Below are 21,610 nucleotides of genomic sequence, written 5' to 3'. Positions count from 1 at the left end.
TATACAAGGCCACAAGTCATTTTCTATGAAAAGTACTTTTAATTGACTAGAAACATCTGTTTTTATCGATCCATGCGATCAACTTATCGTGAGACGCTCAATTAAATCTAACCACCTGTCACCATTGAGCTTTGTGTTTTACGAAACGGGTCCAGCGTGTCACTCGCGTCTAGATAGTTTACGCCAGTACAGTACTTTGCAAACACAATGTCGAATTGAGAAATAAAAAGGGATGTTTTAATAAAACTCTTGCTCCATGTTGCCTGCAAAAAAAAAAAAAAAAAACTACAAAAGTGCTCCACAAAATTGGAAAGTTCATCAAATGAATTCCAATTTTAATTCAATGGCATAAAAATGATTCAATTACTTTTTTGAATCCACTTTTTGGCATATTAGTACATTACTGTTTATTTGTTTTGAGCGCTCAAGCTATTATTAGAGCAGTATTGACTATAACAAACCATTAGAGCAGACGTGCCTCTTTCATAAAAGTCCTGTTCCGGGCAAATGTGATCCCGCCCCCTTTTCTCAGTACTCAAAAAAAAAAGAAGAAGCCACGCGTTAAGAGGAAATAGAAGAGAGCCTTTATGGAAAGACTCTGTCACGACTAGTGCGCAGGAGAAGAAAGAAACAAGACCATAAAGCAAGCCCACCCTAAAGCAAAGCAGACGTTCCACTATACACCGGCACCGATCCACCGGGCCTCGCGGTACCGACGGACACCCCTGCTGCATACGCGCCCCTGTCTGCGCACACGCTCACTGAGCGATTAGAGCGAGAGAGAGAGAGGGAGGGAGCAAGTGAAAGAGAGAGAGAGAGAAGGCGCTCTTAGTTCTCCGTGACATTGTCGAGACTCCCAGCGTGTACTGTAGATGACTTTTTCCCCTCCCAGCGGCGTCCTCTGTTAAGTTGCGCTCCTGGATTTTAAGTGCGCGCTCGATCGGCCCCCCCGAGTTCGTCCTCTTCAACCGAGCGGCTGTCTCGCGTCCTGTCAGTGCTGTGCCGTCCGGAGCCGGAGCCCGACCACCGGCGGACCTGATCGTCGCTGTTGGCAACCTTCTTCCACATTGACACTACCACACGGATGCGTTTTCTGGCTTCTTAAAGTAAGTACAAGCGAGCGCGCGTGCGTCGCTTTGGATAGTTGGGTGTCACTAAAATTTATTTTTCCGTCGCTTTTTTTTTTCTACTTCATTATCCACTCTTGTGATGCGCGCACCTCTCAACAAAGTTACAGTTGAAGACGGTGTCAAGTCATTAAATCGTTATTTATGGTCTATTTGGAGAGTTAGGCTCATCGTGTCCACATGCAGGCGCACACATCAACGTTAAAGTCAACCAAATGGACTTTATTGGACTTAATAATAAATAAAGAATAAAGCTGATAGAACATAACTCATATCGGTAAGACATTTAATTGTTAACTTGACTTTATGTGAAAATAAACGGACCCTGTCTTGAAGGGCACTGAATCAAATTGTAATTAAATCTAAAAGTTGAATTGGAATATTGACCAAAGACACTGGAAGCAAGCTTCTATCTAGTTGGACCTGTGTAAACATATTGGTGCACTAATTTCTAATAATAAAAAATAAAAAACTGTAGTTTTTACAATTAAACTAACAGTCCTGATCAAATTTGAAAATAAGATATTGCATAGATAAATATTAATAGAGAAGAGGTCAATTATTCCAAAGTGATGACAATGATGGCCCTTTCAGGCTGTATAAAATGTATTATTTTAAGAAAAAAGAACTTGTATTGAGTTTCTTTTATTTGTAGTTTAGCGTCGTCTCATACAAATCTGAGTCTTAAAATTACCTTGATCGACCCACCAACTTTGAATGGCTGACACATTAGAAATTAATTTGTATATATATATTTTTTCCAAATAACCACAGTTATATTTTAAAATTCCCGAAGCAGATGTTTAAATATAAAGCAGCCGTGGAACTTCCTTATTGCATTGACTCTCGCGGTTATTATGCACACACACTGGATTAAAACAGGAAAAACACCCTTTGTTCCAATGACCCTTTGTAGTTGATGAAAGCTGGAGTCAACATCATATTTTTTAAAACGCAACAATTAATTTTAAAGTGAGAATTTATTTTTTTCCAACATCTCCAACAGCACATCAGCCTCTAAATTGGATTTAAAAAACATAATTGATCCATTTCAATCTTTGTCAAAGTTTTTTTCCCATTTGTTTGTTTTACTTTAACAGTGAAAATAGTTTTAGTGTTAGCCAAATATTAGTTAATCTCGTTGCCCCCCCACCCCTTTTCCCGTGGCCACGGTCAATGAAGTTGTCCTGTCTGGCCTGTTGCTCTCTTGGGACTTGGCTTAATCCGCTCAGAGGAAGGTGAGTGCTCGCATGTGGACCCACGATTACACACTGAGGACTCTGTCAGCCAAGCACTGTAATCTGAAGGACCCCGTGCAAGCACACACGCACACACACACACATGCACAGACAAAAAGCATGCCCTGTCCCCTTAACGCTCAAACACCCCAACACTGTCTTGACTACTTCTTGTCCACCCTCTTTTCTCCCTGCGGCCGAATCATGTGGGATTTTGGGCGCTGATTCACAAAACCAACAATGACAACACGCACTTGCCCCTCTCGGAGAGGGATTAGAGGGTCACGTGGCCCTGTGATTGGCCGGGGCATTGAGCCGATTGTCAGGGCACTTTGCTGTACACTTGGGGCTCAGTGAGGCTTTACTTAAAGGAAGAACTTTGTGTGTGTCCACGCGTGTGTGTAAGACTTAGGGTGATATTCATTTTTTCCTTAGCGGGCTAAATTAGTGATTCTTGTATTTTGTATTATTTTTTAAATGTCGCAGAAAATATGCTAAGTGTACCATGAAAAAAAAAAAAAACACATTTCACAATTGGCTCCTCATGGAAAAGCAGATCTATGAAAACATTTAGGTTCATAGAAACATCAGAGGCGCTCATGTTTAAGCAAATAATTCATCAGCCCCCCTTTGCGTGGCTTTAAAGTACCCCCCTTCTCAAAGTCCTCCGACGGTGCTTCAAATATTTTGGAAGGGCTTTTGCAGCGTTTGCTCAGTTAACCATCAGCAGAATGCTCATTTGCAAACTGCAGGTTAGCAAGATGTGGCGGGAGATATCAAAGTACAGTAATTGGACTTCATTCCCCTTTGGCTGAAAGGAGAAGGTGAGAGAGGAGTCAAGTGAATCAAATCATGAGGAACAGGTTGAGCGCCAATAAAATCACAAGCTCAAAATGATACAACAAAGTTCATTCTTAAGATAGTTTTGACCAACAACAATTTGCCAGCGGCTGTTTTGAAGCAGATGAAAAGTTTCTGACTAACTAAAGGGCTTGTTATGTAGTTTGTTACACAAGGCCGGCCCGCTTTTTTTTTTTTTTTTTGCTTTTATGCCCATAATGAAATTATTGTTGGGACTAATGAAATCAGAGACTTGACCTCAGTTTTTCTGTCGTTTCAAACTTTATAACAGAAATAGCACTCGTGTCGTTTAGGGTGAATGCGTACATTTAAAAATGTCCTTTTTTTTTTTTTTTTTTTACATAATGATGCCAAGTCTCTCTGTCTAGTAATTAGCGCTGGTGCTCAGCAGCGTTCTGTCTGTGTGTTTGTGGGGGGCGAGAGTGGGGGGGGGCTTGTTCACTAGGGTGTTAAAGATCACAGCGGAATATATCAGCCTTTGATGTTTAATTGTATTGTAAAACACACTTTAGAATATTTTCTCTCTAAAGTTGATTTTTGTTTGCGGCTGCTTTGTGTTTGCTGCCTTTGTGCGTTTGTTGTCTCTGTTTGCACATAGGAAATGTTTATGTCTTTGTCTTTGTTTTGTTTTTATTTTTCGTCTCGAGATTTTTTGCTGGAGTGTATTGAAAATGATAAAGCCCCGTCGTCTCTATCTGAAAAAGAAGTTGGAAAGGAAAATGAGAAAGATTGATGGGGGGGGGAGAAAAAAAAATCAAAACATACCTCGGTTAATCACACCACTCTGTTTTTGAACTAAAATGACGCCAGAGTGATGTCGTAGTGAACGCGGCGATCTGGTTGAACAGGACGTCCTGCCTCCTCCTTCCTGTTTCCTGTTTCCTGCCTGGCCTGTCGGTCACGATGGCGGCGGCGGCGGCAGCCTGCTGGGTGGTCCGCAGGCAGCCGCGGGCTGACCACACAATGGTATCGTCAGCAGTAGCCCACCTAAAGAGACACCCGAAACACCTCTCACCATGCTGGAGGCCGGGCCGGCCGTCTCCTTGAAATATTTGGATAGGGAGAAAGAGAGAGGAGGGAGTTGTTGGACTGTGCATGATAAGACAAAGGAAACATTTACACGAGTTTCGCTTTAAATATTAAACAGGCTCGGTATTTTGATTTTTTTTTTAAATGAGCTAACAAACTAGTGAAGAAACATCTTTGCCTCCCTTCCGAAGAAACATTTTGGTTATCTTGGACCACCACAGGTGTGTTTATCTGTTTAGATACGACATGCATGAATTGTGTGGAGCTCAAGTTTGTCCATGCGTGAAGCCATGATGATGTCACAAGAGGCCCACCTGTGGCAACGCTTTAACGCGGACGCTACTCGCCTTCGAAATACAAGAAAAGGCTTGAAAAGCGTTTCTGTGATTTATCTTTGTCACGCCTGCGACGTAGCGGAATCATCCGGTAGTCCGGCGAGACGCACAGAGGTGGCTCTGTGCGCGAGCACGCATCCATCCGAAGCGTCGCCTCTGCGCCACCGCTATCCAGTATTTTTAGACCATCTTGTGTTGACACAATCCAAGAGGGGAAAATATTTCGACTTTTGAGCCTTTTTGTTGCCACTGTCTCCCAAATATAAAAAAAAAAAGCAATCTGTAAATCTCCTCCCGCTGCGACGGACAATATTACAACGCTAATTCACGAATGTTTCAACTCTTTTGGCATTTCTGAGAATCGGCGCTCCCCGTCTCGAACAAGAGGCTTCAACTTGCCAAAGTCCACACTCGTGTTCCTTTCCGCCGTCATCTGGGCCGTTCCCAGACTGGAGGCCAGCTTGCTCGCTTGGCCCTCCAGAAAGTGAAACTTTACAGTACAGCAGCCTTGGTCTGGCTCGTGTACAGTAGCTCTATGAAGCATACCCCCCTAAAAAAAAAAAAAAAAAAGTGCAGCTCATGATGTCATTAATTTCATTCATACTTTATGGATGCGCCGTCCGGTGGAGGGTTGGGGGGTGAATGGAGAGAAAGGAGAAGAGATGGTATTGCGGAAGAAGATTTTCAGTGGAGGAGCATGTATAATGAATGAGGGAGGCACTTTGTTTGAAACTCCAGCCCCGCGCCTTACTTCAAGCTGGCCAGAGTGGGGGCCCGCTCTCCCTCCCTCCTTCCCTCTCTCTCTCTCTTTTGAATGGCTTTGAGATGCTTTCACCTGGCGTTGCGCTTCCACTCTGTGGAAAAACAAATAGCCTTGTAGGAGAAGGCTGACAATGGAGAGAGGGTCGGGTGGAAAAAGGGTGAGGAGTGGGTGAGAGAGGAAAGAGGTGAGGCTTGTATAGCGCCCAGACGATAGAGGAGAATGCTGGCACCCGGCCCATACTTCCTAAATAGTGCACTCTACAGAAATAGCTCAGCCTTGATATTGACTTTTGTCTGCCGCTTGTGTGTGCGTGCATGTGAGCTATAGAGTGACACTTCCATTGTTTAGTGAGATTTTTTCCCTCCTTTGCTAGTTAACTTTTTGGCACAGTGCGTGCCGGTGTGAGTAAGCCAAAAGGGGCGTCGCCAGGATGGTGTGGGATAAAAATGGCCCCTTGACTTATTTTTGGCCCTCCGCTGGCCTGACTGTTAAAAATAGCCGAGCAAGTGTGGGAGATACCTGTCACTGCTCCCGGCTTGGCTCCCAGGGCCTTCTCGCCGGCCGCATCCATCCGCCGCTGGCCGGCTCGCTACAAACGGCCCCCTTGGGAGCCGCGCAAACAGGATGAGGGTGTGAGAAAATCTGACAAGGGAGGAAAAAAATTGCTGGTGTTAGAAAATTAGGGACACGGACTACAAGGATGTTGCGGCAACACAAAAGAAAATCACAGTCAATAATGACGCGAGATTAAAATAATATATTTTTAAAATGGACTACTACTTTTGTGTAAAATTGAGGAAGTTCAGTTTCTTCCCTGATTGGTGCTGCTGTTTTGGTTAGCAACACACCCAGATGTGAGCAATTGGATTGAGCAGAGTTAAGTACACTTACCACAAGTTTCTTTTTCCCCCTCTATCCATTTATTTATGTATTTATATTTGAGACATTTATTAGACCGGAGAGCAATGTCTGAAGTATGATACTTGGACTCGGCATGCGAGGTCACAGGGTGGTTTTCTCTCCTCCCTGCCATCTGCACGCCAACGTGTTAATTTTGTTTCTGCATCTCAGGCATATGTCATGTGAGCAGTGTCAAGCGTGTTAACTTTCTCTCGTCGCCTCACGTTTGGAGTGATAAAACGGCTAAATAACTCTTCCAAGTCAATGCGGGGTTATTGTTTTGCTAGCTGCCCTTTAAATGTGCCGTACTCTTCAAAAAGAATCGATGGCCGATAATCATATCAAAAGTTGGCCTGAGAAAGAGAAATATACAGACAGAGAGGCGAGAATCTGTGAAAATCATTAGTGCCCTTGGTGGTTTTTTTGTTTTTTTATTTATTTTTTTACACAGCCAGCCAGAGAGAGATCATTCTTTCTTTCCAATGCACCCCCCCCCCACATCCCCTCTGTCTGTGAAGGGAATTGAGCTGCTTGTTATTAATGTGCTTTTGACAGCTTAATTTGATAAGCGGGCTACTTGTTAAAGAAGTCTCAGATTGTTCTCATAGAAAGAACACGCTTTTTTCTTCTCCCCTCCTTCTTCTCCCATGTTCTTCAAAACGCTGCCCGTCGATGACCCACTTCTGAGAGGTGGTCGAAAAACAAGGAAGAGCAGTGCAAAATCCACAGGGAGAAGAATGAGAAGAAGGCAAAGAGAGGCTAGCGAGTGCGCCAAACGAGAGTGAGAAGGGATAGTATGTGGGAAGTTAACACAAATGCTTTTTTTTTTTTTTCTCTCTCGCTCTCTCTTTGCCGCCTCCTCACTTGCCTTCCTCAACCATCTTGGGCTCCTCTTCCCTAATCAAGGGAGAAATGCTTGAAACGATAACAGGGATTAGCTCTCGGCGCTCAGCAGCTCCTCTTGGTTAAGTACACATGTAATACGTTGTTTATTTGATATAATGCACAGTAGGAGTCACAGAAGCCAGCTCTCCCGCCGTCACACGCACACACACAGACACACACTATTTTAATACTTTATATAATTGACTGGAACCGCACGTTTTTCGACAATTGGGTTTTCATTGATTATCGTCATCTAAATTTCATATATCCACTCCAAAACAACACATTCCTCGGAATGGATGCGTGTTAATCCTAAATGCTTTTATTTGAAAAGCCTGACTTTTGAAAGGATGATTCGTCGATGTTGCCCAAACTTGTCAGAGTGTTGCCGACTTGTTATTGTCGGAGTTGTGCATAAAAGCATTCCTTGCCGTTTGGAGAGATGTTGTTGCACAATATCTAAAAATAGCTCCAATGTAGATTTAATTTTTTTTAATTATCCAGATTGTATTCATATTTCTTGTGAATATTTATAATCTTTAACCGATTATTCAGATTTACATTATTTCCCGTGGGATGTGTCGCTTTGGTTTTTGTACGGTTCGGTTTTAGGCGTATTTTTGGGTGGGAGTGTGACAGGATGGAGAAGTTGAGCAACTGTGGGTGGGACGGCAGAGCAATGGGCACAACAAGCGCCTTACCAACAACAGTAATCACACATGCGTCGTGACCCTGTGCAGGTATGTGCAAACACACGCGTTCACACACTCCACCATGCAAGTTCCCACACACAGCTGTGATGCAGGTCACTTGCAGTGAGGGGTGAACACAGTGAGAGAAAACAGTATGGAATCGGAGGGGCGCTTAAGTGTGCGTCATGTGTGTGTGTGTGTTAAGGGTGGGTGGGGGTTGTCTAGCATTCTCAGGCCTTCTTTGGGTCAGAAGGCAAGGGGGATTTTTGAGGGAAGGAATTGAGTGATATGAGAAAAATAAATGAAGGGGAGGAGAAAGCGCGAGAGGGGTCGTGTGTTGTGTGCCCACATCGTTTCTTGTTGTGAGTTTGTGTGGAAAAAAAAAAAGCCTTGCGAAAGGGGACTTGCTCTGCTATCATTAGCCGGGGGTGGCGGAGCACTGGGAGGGGGCAAGCGAGGTTATGTGAACGATGCAGCTGTCTTCGTAGCGGAGGGATTTGAGTGCTCCTGACGATGATGTTGATGATGAAGATGATGGTAGCGACGCTGGGGGAAGTCCAGGCCGCCAGGTCCCGTCGCTGAACCAGAAGATAAAACCTTGTGAACCAAACAGCTCTTCTCGGCCCGCCACTCTCACTCTTTACTTCCCAAATAGGGAAAATAAATAAGTAACGATGGATGCTTGATGGCAAAGATAGGAGAGAGGAAGAGGAAAAAGGAAGCTGGCATGATTTATACATATCGTGTGAGCCGGGGGGCGGGGGGTCCATATACTTACTCCCCGCCATTTGTGCATTTAAGGAATGCATTGATTTCCAACATTCACCACAAGAGCCTTGTGATATTTTCAATTTTAGTAGTTTTGTCAGTGACGCAAATTATGGATTTCACTTATCGTGTCCCCCACAATTATTGGCTTAAAAATGAAAATTCAATTTCTAGACTTAAAATTCACTAAATGAACCTCTTCTTTTGGCCATCTAAGTCCCCAGACCTAAACCCCATTGAAAAGGCAACGTGTGTAATTTAAAAAAATATATTTACTGAAATATTTTAGCTGCTCAAATAAAACACGTATCACCAAATGCCTTTATTTATAGTAAGTATTTAAAACAAATCATACTTTGAGATGACAATGACAGTGGTAACATTTTATTCCATTCCGTATCATTTAATTATTTTAATGATTAATAATTGTCTTAATTGCCTGTGCGTGACAACTGCTTCCTCATTGCAGGGCATCAAAGTCTTACCTTTTATTGTGATGGAACAAAAACCTCCCCCCCTGTAATTTTGCATTCAATTGCGTAAATCGCTCCAAAGTTTTAAACACTTCCTTCCCGCACCTCTTTATTGTTTGACATTTTGAGCGCGTCAAATCACACGTAGCAAAGAATGCGGCTGCAGAATACAACCCAAACTGGCTCGTCAGCCTGGTGCGATCAGTCGCTGCCGAGGAGACGAAGCGCAGGCGCGCCGGCGAGACGACAGATAACAGGATGGCATCGCTGGGCGGGCGGGCGGGCGCTGCTTAATGCATTCAACCTGCCACCGCGCTGCGACAACAAGGCAAACTATCATATAAGATATTCCAACAACATCCACAATAACAGTGTCAGTTAGGATGGTAAAAACCAAACAAGGGCGGAATGGAAATTTAGAATCTAACTCGCTTAAGAAACAATAAATCACTGCGCACCTGCCGTTCCAATATTGTCATGAGCATTTTGGACATTCCTGGAAGTTTTAGCATAACGGTCCGACACAATGGTGTGAGCCGAGCTAAAAATAGAACGTGGTCAAACAGCAGGGCGTTGGGTGGCCGAGGGTCCGTGTAGCCACACAGTGAGCCTGAGGCACTCTGCCAAAGCTCGGAGCCTCGCGGCCGGCGGTAATTTGATATTTGTTTGTCTGCATTAGTTCATTCTCCAGCCGACCTTCCCCCTTCCGCGTATGGGGCTGAAGTAACAGTAAGCTTTATCAGATTACTAGCTCTGAGGTCTCTTTCAAACCTTCCTTTTGCCATCTTGATTCCATGCAGCTGTGCAGACTCTTTAATCATAAGCTATCTTTTTTTTTTCGTACCCGCCATCCCCTCCTCCCATCTCCTCATCCTCCCTCCTCCTTAACATATGTTAATTGGCTGCTTTCTGTGACAAATTACGAGCGCTCGCTTTGATGAGGTCGCCGTGTGATGGCGCAGGGAGTGGAGGACGCTGGTGCTGCCAGTCCCTCGCCAGTAACATCCCCCCCCCCCCCCCCTTTCCCCTCTTAACCACTCCAAAAAGGAGCGGCTAATGAGAGGCTTGGGCTGGGCCTGGCTCGGTTTTGGCCTCGGTGGGGGCCACTCCCCTAAACAGAGGCTCATCTGTAGGTGCCGTCATGCCACCACACGCCCGCCACACTCCAGACAACCTTTCTACACGCTCACACACAGTACACCCCCCCCCCCCCCCCGCCCCCCCGGGAACTGTAAAGCACAGTTCCAACTGAAGAAAGCAAGTTACCTCAAAATATGGTGTCTTGGCATCTTAAATGATCAATTTCTGATTGAAACAAAAGAATATGAGTGGCATTAATTATGAATTCAGTTTGCTGCTTGTGTATCAAGTTTACACGCGTGTGTGTGTGCGTGTGGTGGTGAGACAACGCCTGGAAACATAACACCAGCCTTGCTTAAGCAAACACTGCGGCAGTGTTTAATGATGTGCACAATGCTCACAATTATCAATCAAAGCAGAAAAAAAAGTCAAAACAAGCATTTTTTTCTTGCAATGTTTTTTTTTTTTATTTGAATGCCCGACTGTACTAGCGCTCAATCTCTTTCGCCTCTTGATACGTTACAATCTAGGTTACTCGGTTTGCGAGTAGAGCAAAGGGACCTGAGGAGAGAAAAAAAAAAAAAAACAGAAGGTCGTATCTTCAGTATGAAGGACATCCTTGCTCGAGTGTGCAAGTGTCTACTTCTGTGCAAATCACACCCACCCTGTGACTGTCACTTGTCACACCATGCAAAGTGACATCCTAGCAAGAATTAAAAAAAAAGTGAAAATTATCACCATTCGATTGGATTAATATTTCTGTCAGAGCCACGTCGTCAAACATGAACAAGGGTTCAATTTTGCTACAAAAATGTCTCAAGAGGATTAAATCCTTTCATAATATTCTAACTAATAAATAAATAAATAAATTTCGGCCGATCTCGTTCAGCTAAAAATTTGCACAATTCAACTTTTTTTGTTGTTCTTGCAGAGGCCAAACCGGCTGATTAACGAATTAAGGAGGGGAAACTTCCCAGTAGACCTGCCTTTGCCAATTTACTGACTTAGTTACCACAAATACCCAAGAATGAAAATCCTTGTTCACCTCACCCATCCCGTTAGCTACGATGCAAACTAGCCCAGCGCCCAAAAGCAGTGTGTCTCTCTTCGGAGGCGACACAAGAGGTGACGAAACGAAGCCGCCGACGGAAAAAGGGAAGTGCACCTCGTGGCTGCATGAAGGTTAGCAGTGTTAGCATTAGCCTGCGGGCCTTAATTGAGGCCAGGAGGGAGCATTTAATAATTGCTGTCAGAAGATCAAATTTAATTCTCCTCTCTTCACAGCTACCACTGCTGTAGGGGGGGAGTGAAACAAATTGTCATCAGAGATTTCTAAATGAACAAAGCTTTTAATTAGGGTGATTAGAAGACTGTGGCAGCCAGGAGGAGTCAGGGCTGGGGGTGTGATGAAATCATCACCCTCATCGCCATGTCTGGTGATGATATGGTGCTGGGTTGAAGAGGGGAGCGAGGGGGGGGGGTTCACGGGCTCAGGTCTTCGGAACGTGTCTCACTTCTAGCGCTCATTGCCTTACTTCCCCCACGCTCACTGAAGACGACAAAGACATTGTCGGCAGAGAACATAATCGGGTGAATATGTCAGTGCTTTGTGTCGTGACATGACTTGCGGCTGTTCTTGGTGGGATTAGGCGTGCCAGGGGGCGGGGGGGTCGTGGTGTTGGTTCGTAACTGCTTTAGCTATTTATTTATGAGATTGTTGTTTTTTTTCTGTAACACAATAGACAAGTAGGGCTGCGTGGGTGTAGGAGCCCATCTCTTCATACTCAGCTTTTCGGAGAGTCTTGATTTGAGGAGGTGACTTAGAGCATGAGTAAGTGGGGCCCAACAATGACAGGAAGGTGGGAGTGAAAGAAAGAGAGGAAGAGGGAGAGAAACCGCGGTCATGCTGCTGGACGTCAACTTACATCAGAGTTGCAACACTCGCTTTAAAAAAAAAAAAAAATCTGATTTTGTTTACTTTACAAATGACTTTTCGATGCCTTGAAAACACTTTTGAATTTTTTTCAGAAAAGTATTTAAAAGCATATTTAGAATCAGCCCTATAAGCATGTGCGCGTTTTCTTTACATTGCCACCTATTGGCCTGGCATGCAAATTACACAATTCCACTTGTACTTTTGATAACACATAGTTTACAAAATTAATTATTATATTTATCAATCAACAGACTTTGGCGGAATGGCATAGAAACAAAAACAAATGATTAATAAATATACAACTCACCATTACTCTGAATTTCTCTTCAGTAGCTGCACGGGTCCCATCCTTGGGTAATTGCGTGTCTTTTAATTCTTGATGCCCCCACCTCCTCACTTCCACGTGTGTGTCCTCTAGCTTGTCTGCCTTTGGCCCAGCAGCTGTGGCTTTTACAGCCCTTGGCCTGCTTTCAGAGAGGGGGGCTGACGCATTGTGTCAAGTCACCGCGTCCTTGGGGAAGTCAGCACTAGGCTTTATGGAAAGATGGCTCTCACCTGTCTCGCCATTGCCTTTGACGGATGACTACCTGTCTACATGACGGCTTTTGTCGTCTACTGTTTGTTGCCGCTGAGTGAGATGCGCAGCTGCCCGCACGAAGGCTCGCATTTCCAAACTCTCCACGTATCGAAAAATGAGATAAGGGCAAGCATTTTAAGAATGTCACAAGGCAAGAAGGTGTCAATTGAAAGACTACTGAGATGAGTTTGAATTGACTGGATTTACCATGAACAAGATATAATGAAGATAAAATATAAAATTGACGTCTATATGCGTCAATGGCGGTGAATGTGGATTACATGATTTTATTTGGGTTTGAAATTGTGTGGCCAGCCTTATCAAAAGCTCTTTCCGGCCACACATGACACAGTCAAGATTGTAGGTTCCCCACCCAGACGTTTGAATACTCATTTTTCTGATACACGCTTCTAACTAATTGTGAGGTCACAAACTGTGACCTCATCTTATGTCGAACTCTCCATTCAAGTGACTCCAACTTCGTCTGATCTTTATTATATCGTACTTCCTTGTAAGTGTTCTATTTATGGACAATAGGAAAAAAAAAAACAGAATTGCTTTGTTTGCGTTGAGGTTCCATGAACGTGTTTTCACAATCAGTTGCTTCATGGAAATATTTTTAGCAAAATGCTTAAAATAAAGTTTATGGGGAAGTCAACATGTCGAGTAATAATCTGCATTCACACGATTTTACTGCTTCTGTAACTCATGTGAGGAAGCGTACATGTCTTTAGGTTTTGGTTTGAAGAGATTTAAGAAAGGAAACAACTTTGATTGTCTTGGGCTGCTGATGTCACATCCTTCCATGATCTTTCCTGTCTTTCTGGCCTCTAAGACCCTTTTGGCTTTCACAGAGTGAGGCACAAGAAGGGAAACGTTGCTGGAAGAGTCTCATTAGGATGACAATCAATTCAATTTCAAGTTAAGTTGAGCTGAACAACTTCTTGAGCCGGAGGTGTCGAGAAGAGTTCAGCACTTGAGAAGATACTTTTGATGGTGTGTTTTTTTCCCCCGTGATGTCAGTCCCAGTTAGGAGTGTAAGACTATGTAAATAAAAGTCATTTTCAATAGACAGTCGTCTCACTTCTAAGGTACATGGAGATTGACAATTGGATGTGCATGAAACCCTTGCTGTCTTGCTAATGATCAGAATAGATCATGAGCTAATAGAAAGAGACAAGTAGGAATATATTCCAATATTTTAAAACACACAAACCAACGCACACACACAAACATTCAAATTCAGGTTTAACTCAAACCTTCACTGAGGAGAATGAACACATTATAAGATGATCCGCCGCTATCACGCTAATCCCCCGGGTGTACATGTTGCTAATCTCTTTAGCCGCTAACATGCTAAATTGGCCCTAATATCTGCTGCAATTCAAAGCCACACGAGGCCCACCTACGCGTGGGCTACCACCCAGCTTCGGGTCACTCGGAGAAGATATAGACATTAGGGAAAACGGAGGAGGTAGAAGTAGTAGGGCTAGCCATTCGTCACCGTACCTATCTCGCCGTGACAGACGGCAAACGCTACGTCCCACATAGACGAGTCACCGCCGCTAATGACATTAGAGGCACAATGAGACCCGGCGCACATTTTTCCTTCTCTCTCTCTCCCATGCTGCGTGGCCATTGACTCGCTGGATCTACTCATTTCTGCCATCAATCCTCGGAGGCGCCACGTGTGCCAAGCGCGCCGCTTATTCTTCCTCCGAAATGTACACATACGTACGCTACAACAAAATCCACATGTAAACTGGCAGACGAGAGATACAACAAAGAGGAAAGCCGTAAAAGAAAAATAAGAACGTTCGGCAGAACAGAACATTCCGATTGCATTTGGAAAATGATATAAAAGCACCTTCCCCCGTCCTTCAAGGAAATGAGTTTATTTAAAAAGAGAGCATGTTTGTTGAATGTACCATACAAAGGTTGACTTACTGTAGTGTAATATGTTATTTCAAATCCTTATAACCACATTTCCTCAGAGGATAAGAGGTTACTGGTAATATATACAAATATGTATATGTATTTATATAGACATAGGTATATATTTCAGGACACATAGTATTACCAAATGCGTTGCAGATGTACGATATGGTGCGCATGAGTCCATACTCCCGAGGTGGGGTTTCTTCGAAAAACATCACAAATCCTGTCATGATAAATCACCTTACCCAATTTGCTACACACACTATATAACCTGTAGAGAATTTGAGAATACCCAACTCAGCAGATTTCTGGACATGTTGCGTGATACAGAAGTGTCACTTTCGGTTTCAACATTTTCCCTCCGCACAATTCTCTGAATGCAGAAATAAATCCGGTGGATGATTGCAATGCGTCTTTAGCTTCTTCTTGAGGAAGTTCAGAGCAAGTTTTAACTTCTTACTAGACCGACAATGGTAGACCGACACCGCAAAGCCCAGACTCGGTCCATCTTAACAGGCATCCCCCAGACTGTCTATTAGAATGTGTGTATTAGTTTTTAGCGACTAAACGCTTGGGAGAGAGGTGACCTAGAATCGAGCCTTGCGGTGCACACTGGAGTGTTCGTGTTCTCATCGTCCTCTCAGCTCCCACTTCGGAGACGGCGAGAGAACGAGCGCTCATTAGATCTATGTGCTGAATTTCACTCTCCGATTCTCCCATCCTCCCCCAACCTTCATCTCTCTGGTTCGGTCTCTCTGTCCGTCTGCTTAACAGATGGGAGGGTCATGGCTACAGCGCTTCCCTTCCCCCTGGAGAGGCCCGGTGCCTGTTCAAAAGATCCCTCACTTTTGCCTCACTCTATTTCCTTCTCGTATGTATGTATCTCCATGTTTGTCTCCGTCGGCCAATCCCATCTCCGAGCGCCGTGATATTAAACAAGCAGAGGAGCAACTGTTGTCCTTCTGGCTTCCTACTACTGAAGACCTCCTTCCAATTATTCATCATCTCAGATACCTTAAGGTCTATTTTTGCGGCCTTCCCTCACCTCACTTGCCCTCACCAGGTCAGAGGTCCCTTGTGAAAAATTCCTCTGGAGGATTACTGCCGCACGCCACGTGATCACGCTCACTAAGCGGCGTTTGTTTCCACTGCAGTTCCCCTCCTTGGCTTCAACGGGCCAAATTGGATTCAGCGAGTCACTTGGTAATCCGTTAACTGATCGCCACAAGGGGAGGCTGAGGAGGAGATGCCATTGGTGGGCAATGTACGTATATCCAGAAGCAACCTGGCGCTCATATGGGATGGGGGCAGGTGTGAGGAAGAGGAGGGGGGTGCTTGCGGTGATGTGTAGGAGGGGTAAAGGTGGTGAAAGTGCGAGGGGATGAAAGGAGGAGGTGGTGGTTGGGATTTAAGGGGAGCGCTCACACGGCTTCTCCTCGGGGGAGTGCCGCATGGTTAGCACTAGGAGCCAAAAGTAGGGATTAAATGTTCAGGACACGGGCTTTGTCTTAATGTTACGTAAGGCCTAAGGTGTTGCCCCAGCGGGTGTTGACATTGAGAGGTTCAGCTCTGCTCACAAGTGCTTTGGGAGGATTGAGGAGGAGGTGGTAGAGGCCAGGAGGCAGGGATCAGTCAAGTAACCCCTGGCTTTTTGGAGCCCTGCCCGAGCTGGCGAGTGTTGACTACAAAGGCAGGGGAGGGGATGATGCTGTCAGCCCGTGATTGAGGTACGCTGCTGGCTTGATTGATACGCCCGTCTGGCTTTCTTGTGCCAAGCATCTTAGTTGGCTTGTAATCCCTGTTTGTCTGACAACATCCCTCTTTGTTTCCTTCCAGAGGGCATCACTTTGTTTTTTTTTCTGTCTTTAACGATGGGCGTGTTTGCACAAAAATGTTCTGGATTGCCTCCTTAGAACTGGCAGTTATTTTAGATCTTCTTATTATTTCCCCAACTGCCAAAGATGCTTTGTATCTACATCCCATTTTTCCCGTTTGAGGTTTGCAGACAATCAGATGTCAGGTTGTTGTTTTTTTAACTAATGTTCACTGAACTCTACCTGCAAGACACTTCATTAGGTACACTGGATGCAAACTTTGGTTTGATAAAGAATTTTGAGATTTTTTCTTTTGCTATTTTTAGGTGTCCACTGTATGTTCTTGTGATTTGCAGTTTTCTGTTTTTGGTGACCTGCTTATCTCCATCAGTGAGCACACATCATACGGCCTATCTTTCTGCAAACTGCAGTGTTTTATGTTGCGTGTAAAAGCCGTGTTGCCGGCGTGCGCGCGGGCGGGCCTCGCTGAATGTCCCTATTGCATACTTTCATTATCAATGTCCTACTAGTTGGAAAAAAAGAGGTCAAGTGCGTAGCTGTGTGCTGTGTTCACCTCGGGGGTTTAAAGCATTCTTCTGCTTTCTCATGCATGTTACTCAATAAATACATGGAGTCGGGTTAGGGGGGGAGTTGAGGAGAAAAGAGCTGGGTGGGGGTAAAGGAAGTGCAGTACAGTGTGTGTGTGTGTGTGCGTGCAAAGGAGAGAATGTGAGAAGAACGTGGAAGAGAGCAAGGGTGCATGAGAGAAAAAGTGATAGAGAGAGAGACTGTCATGTCTTTTGGTGAAGCGGTGTCGTCTCACACATCAATGTCTGATGCTCGTGCTGCCAGGTGCCGGAAATCTGGTTCAGAAAGGAGAGAAGAAAGCGAAGATGGAGAAAAAAGGCCGGGTAGATGGGAGGATTTTTATTTTTTTATTTTTATGTGATGGCGCTGACAGCTTCCCTGCATTGCACTGAGCTTAAATAATGGGATGCTCATTTGCATAACGAGGGACGTTATCACCTCTACTGTCAAAAGAAAACACAACAACAGTTCTTGTGCTCCTCCCTCAGATAGATTGGGTTGGCCTACTTAAGCACCTCCAGAGAGATGCGCTCAAGATCGGGCTTAGCCAAGCTCAAATAAAGAACACACACGTACAGTCATGCAAACTTTTTGGGCCGCGCGAAACATAAAGTCCAGCTAGGCGGCTTTTAACTAAGTACAAGTCCGCCATTTTGTTTGAATACTGTTTCCTAAAATGATGAAGTATTTGTCTTATTTTGCCTTTTGTGTTTTCGTTGAGCCAGAAAGGGACAAAGTAGAGTTCAGTCCTCCATCTGAATTCCAGCAATAGTGTATCGTTTCTCTAAAATGTTTTTACGCGGTGTTAGCATAACAGCTACATAGCAACCGCTCATTACCATTTGTTTTAAAAATCAAAATAAACAGATTTTTTTTTTTTAATTAAATGCACAAACTGCTTCACCCAGGATAACCTTTAACTCCAACATGTTTAGAAAACACATCCAATTCTTTCATCTGACAATTTGAAGCAGGGTAAAGCCTGATGCTAGCTTTACTGTCAGTACAGTGAACTTTTACAGGAGCAAGTAAAAAGCTTTGCTCAGTCTGCAGCTAATGTTACAGTGCTGGTGATTAGAGCGTTTAAGTTAGCGGCACTTCCAAAACACTGTCAAACTCTCTGTGAACGAGGCGAGATCCTGACAGCGCTGTCTCCTCTCGTAGCCTCTGCCGGCAGAGAGAGAGAGCGAGACCAAAAGAAGCAAAAACTGATTTGCATGATATCGACAGTGAAAAACACAGCCACATTGTTGACAGATTCTTTGTCTTTCTTCGCCCTCCCTAGTGGCTGCCATGATGCCACTTTCATATATTTTTTTTCATTCCCCTCAGTATTTTGCCATATTTCATTTCATTTAATGCTCATCCGCTCCTCCCTCCCCCCCTCCCTCTCTTCTTTCTCTTTCTTGCAGGTACAGATGCTGGGATCTTTGAGTTGATTGGAACAAATAGAAAGCCGGCGAGAAAGAGAGCGAGTGAGTGAGAAAAGAACGAGAGAGAAAGAGCAAAGAAAGAAGAGGAAAGAAGAAAAGAGTGAAGCAAGCATAAAGTTCTTTGGGAAGAGGAGAGACAGAAAGCGACGGGGACGATGGGGAGGAAAAAGATTCAGATCACGCGGATTATGGATGAACGCAACAGACAGGTATGTCTCTGGGGAATGGGAGGATGGATGAGGGTGGGGAAGAGTGGGGTGGGGCGGGGGGGACACCCTACACCCCCGCACACTACCCTCAACAATGAAAATCTTTCGGGATTGCGAGCAATATCAAATGGGGGGGACAAGGGAGTGCATGCCGGCAGAGCAGAGTTATTGCTTTGGGGGTGAAGTGTTCCTGCCTTCTAATGACGAGGCTCGTTTCCTTCACCAGCCGGCGTTGAGGCAATCTGGGAGGGGGCGAGGGGGGGGAGAATATTCTCAATTCTACATATCGGCACAGCGGCCTGTGTTGAGGCCCTCGCATCATCAGTGGAATATTACTGGCTAGGAGAAAGCCAACAAAGAGAAGACCAAGAGACAAACTTGTGTCCATTTTCCGATTGGGCCCATGTTAGTTAAAATCGCACACTTAAAATCGTTGCGTGCAATTCTTTAAAAAATTGGATTTTGTGACTTCATGGCCCTCTCTGAGGTCTGCCGGCGGTTGTAAAAGCAAAGACAAAGCGAGCACTCCTCCATGGCTGCCCTCGAGGCACTCAATCGATCACTTCCTGCGCTCCAACTGACCACTGACACTTTTTCAGCTTCCCGACGTTTCAAATTGGATCCATACGCATCTAGCGTGGCCCCTGGATCACAGGTCAAAAACACACACACACTGATCAGCTTCAGGCCTTTCTTAATTCTCCGACATAAGTGTGACACACTAACGCTTTCTTCAGTTCTTCTTTGTATCCGGTTAAGTCATCTGCAGAGTCATTTGGTGTAAAAATAAAATGGAAGAAATTCGTCAGTGTCGGAGGAGTCCTTTTGACCCCTGTTATGACTGGTCTCTATAAATGACATTCCAACTAACTAATATGACAGTGGGTGCACCTGAGATAAAAAAAAAAAAAGCTTCCCGTAATTCTACTGGTTGTGACACAGCATCCGCTCGCTCTTTGGAAAAAGAGGCGAAGCAAGCGCGGCGCAGCATCACTTTGTCATCGTCATCGAGCGACCGAAGCAGCCAGAGAGGTCACCGAGTTCCCAACGAGGACTGGAGCTATCGTGTTGCGGCGGCACCCTGGCTTCCTCCTCGCTGTTATCTCAGCCCTTCTCTCACCTTAGACTGAGCCACATGCGCCAGGCCATCCGGCTCCCGAGGATAAGGAGGGAAAGAGGGAGACAGGAAGGACACCTGAGGGGAATCGATGCCTGTGATATCCGGGCTTTGCTTACAGAGAGAAACGGAACGGCAGAGGAGAAAAGGTTCAGGGAAAGGAGAGTCAATAAACGGCTGGATTTTGTGGTTTGGATCTCCAAATTGGAATGATGTCATGAAATGGTGTTGTCATGTGATCAGCGGAGCACTTTTGTGTTCCCATAAATGGCATGTATGAATGACATCACCGTATTAGACAGCATCACAAGACAGAGCAGAAAGTCCGACCTTCTTAAAAGGAAAAAAAAAACAGAAGTTGAATTTTGCATATTCTCACTTCCTTTTTGAGAAAATGCCACCCGGCCCAAGCCAAATAAACAAAAGAGGCGTTTGTATCCAGCTGCTTTCAACCTCGCATTCTTCTCATAGTTTAAAAGAAATAGATCATAATAATGAAGATAAGAGTATTTGGATAAAATGCTTGATATCAACTGCAGACTTGAATTAAACAAGAGGATAAATTTTACCTTATGAGTCAGTCGTCCAAATAGTTTTGAACCCCGAAGAAATGAAGGTACCCAGTGAGTTTTCTAAATGGACAGAAAGGGAGATCGTTTGAAAATTTAAAGCTTAATTATTATAGTGAGATAAGTGTCGTAGAATAAAGATGACACCAAAAACTCCTAACCTTATGATGTAGGGCCCCAAAAAAGAAAATCAGCTTCAATACCATCCTCACCATGCCACCCACATTGCCCCTCATCAGCGGCAGCATGACTCTGGGCACAGGGCCACTCACCCTGGGCGGCCACTTTGGGCCGCCACCCCCCCGGGCCCCCCAAACACTTCCCCAGGGTCGAGGCAGAAGAGCCAGGGCCTCCCTGTTGTTGACTGGCTGCCCGAAGCTTTGGACAGTGGACAGCAGTGTGTGAGGCCTGGCTGGCTCTCAGCCTCCTGACCACTCAGACCCTCAACCTAGCTTCAGGCACATAAAAAGAACCCCTCATGGACACGAGAAGCAGACACACACGAGTAATATACAACCACAGGTGTGCGTGTAGAGTTAACACATTGCAGATAATTCAGGTCGACATTTTGATCAAAGGTAAATTTAATTGGAGCCCGCTTTTAAAAACAACGATCAGCCAACATTATGACCCTTTGACCAATTTGACAGTGTCAATCAAAAATATATTTTTTTGTAAAGGCAGAATATTATCATAAGGCATATTACTCCACATGAAGGGAAACAAACCAGTACAGCAAATAAGTCATTTTTTATTCTATACACCTGTTAATTTTTTTTTATTTAAATATTTTTTAAAATGTATAAAATAAAAAATAAAAAAGATTTTTTTTAAATAATGTAAAAGAATTTTTTTTAAATGTTCTATTTTTTAAAATTCAAAAGAATTTTTACTGCGTCATCTAGTACAAAAAAATTCATTATATATTGACTGGTTCTAAGTATAAACAGCCTAATGTATCTCAGTTGAGCTAGTCTGGGGAGCAAGTCATTTACTGCAATTGCCCTTAATTAGTGTTGCCTCTAGTGTGCTCGGAGGGCAAAATTCAGGGCGACTTGTTTGCGCATTCGTGCGTGTGTGTGCGTGTGTGTGTTGCGATGGAGACATTAGGGTTCCAAGGAGGATGCAAGGCCAAAGGTTAAAGATGGAGCAGGTCATCAGTGTCAGGAAGGGAAATAACTCCATCTCCGAGCTTTCCCACCCCAAACAACACATGGGAGATGAACAGTGACGCCTTTGGGCACATGGAGAGAGAAAAAAACAAAAAAGAAAGAGATC

The 21,610-nt window shown here is 44.4% G+C and overlaps 1 protein-coding gene across 18 annotated transcripts in view; it reads left to right on the top strand.

Annotated features, from left to right (window-relative positions):
* Positions 1-21,610, top strand: part of mef2cb (myocyte enhancer factor 2cb) — a 56,592-nt gene that overhangs the window by 6,957 nt on the left and 28,025 nt on the right. For 5 of the 18 annotated variants that reach the window (XM_049764123.2, XM_049764140.1, XM_049764137.1 and 2 more), the window contains one exon: positions 18,417-18,646. In XM_049764123.2, coding sequence (XP_049620080.1) covers positions 18,593-18,646 — 54 coding nt within the window. In that variant the 5' untranslated portion in view covers positions 18,417-18,592. Of the gene's footprint in view, positions 1-556; positions 1,107-18,416; positions 18,647-21,610 lie in introns of those variants that run through there. The other 13 variants (XM_049764124.2, XM_049764129.2, XM_049764122.2 and 10 more) reach the window with 7 other exon arrangements.

The sequence above is a fragment of the Syngnathus scovelli genome, chromosome 3 (assembly GCF_024217435.2).
Source record: "Syngnathus scovelli strain Florida chromosome 3, RoL_Ssco_1.2, whole genome shotgun sequence".
Taxonomy (NCBI): domain Eukaryota; kingdom Metazoa; phylum Chordata; class Actinopteri; order Syngnathiformes; family Syngnathidae; genus Syngnathus; species Syngnathus scovelli.
This window is presented reverse-complemented; position numbering and strand designations above follow the sequence as displayed.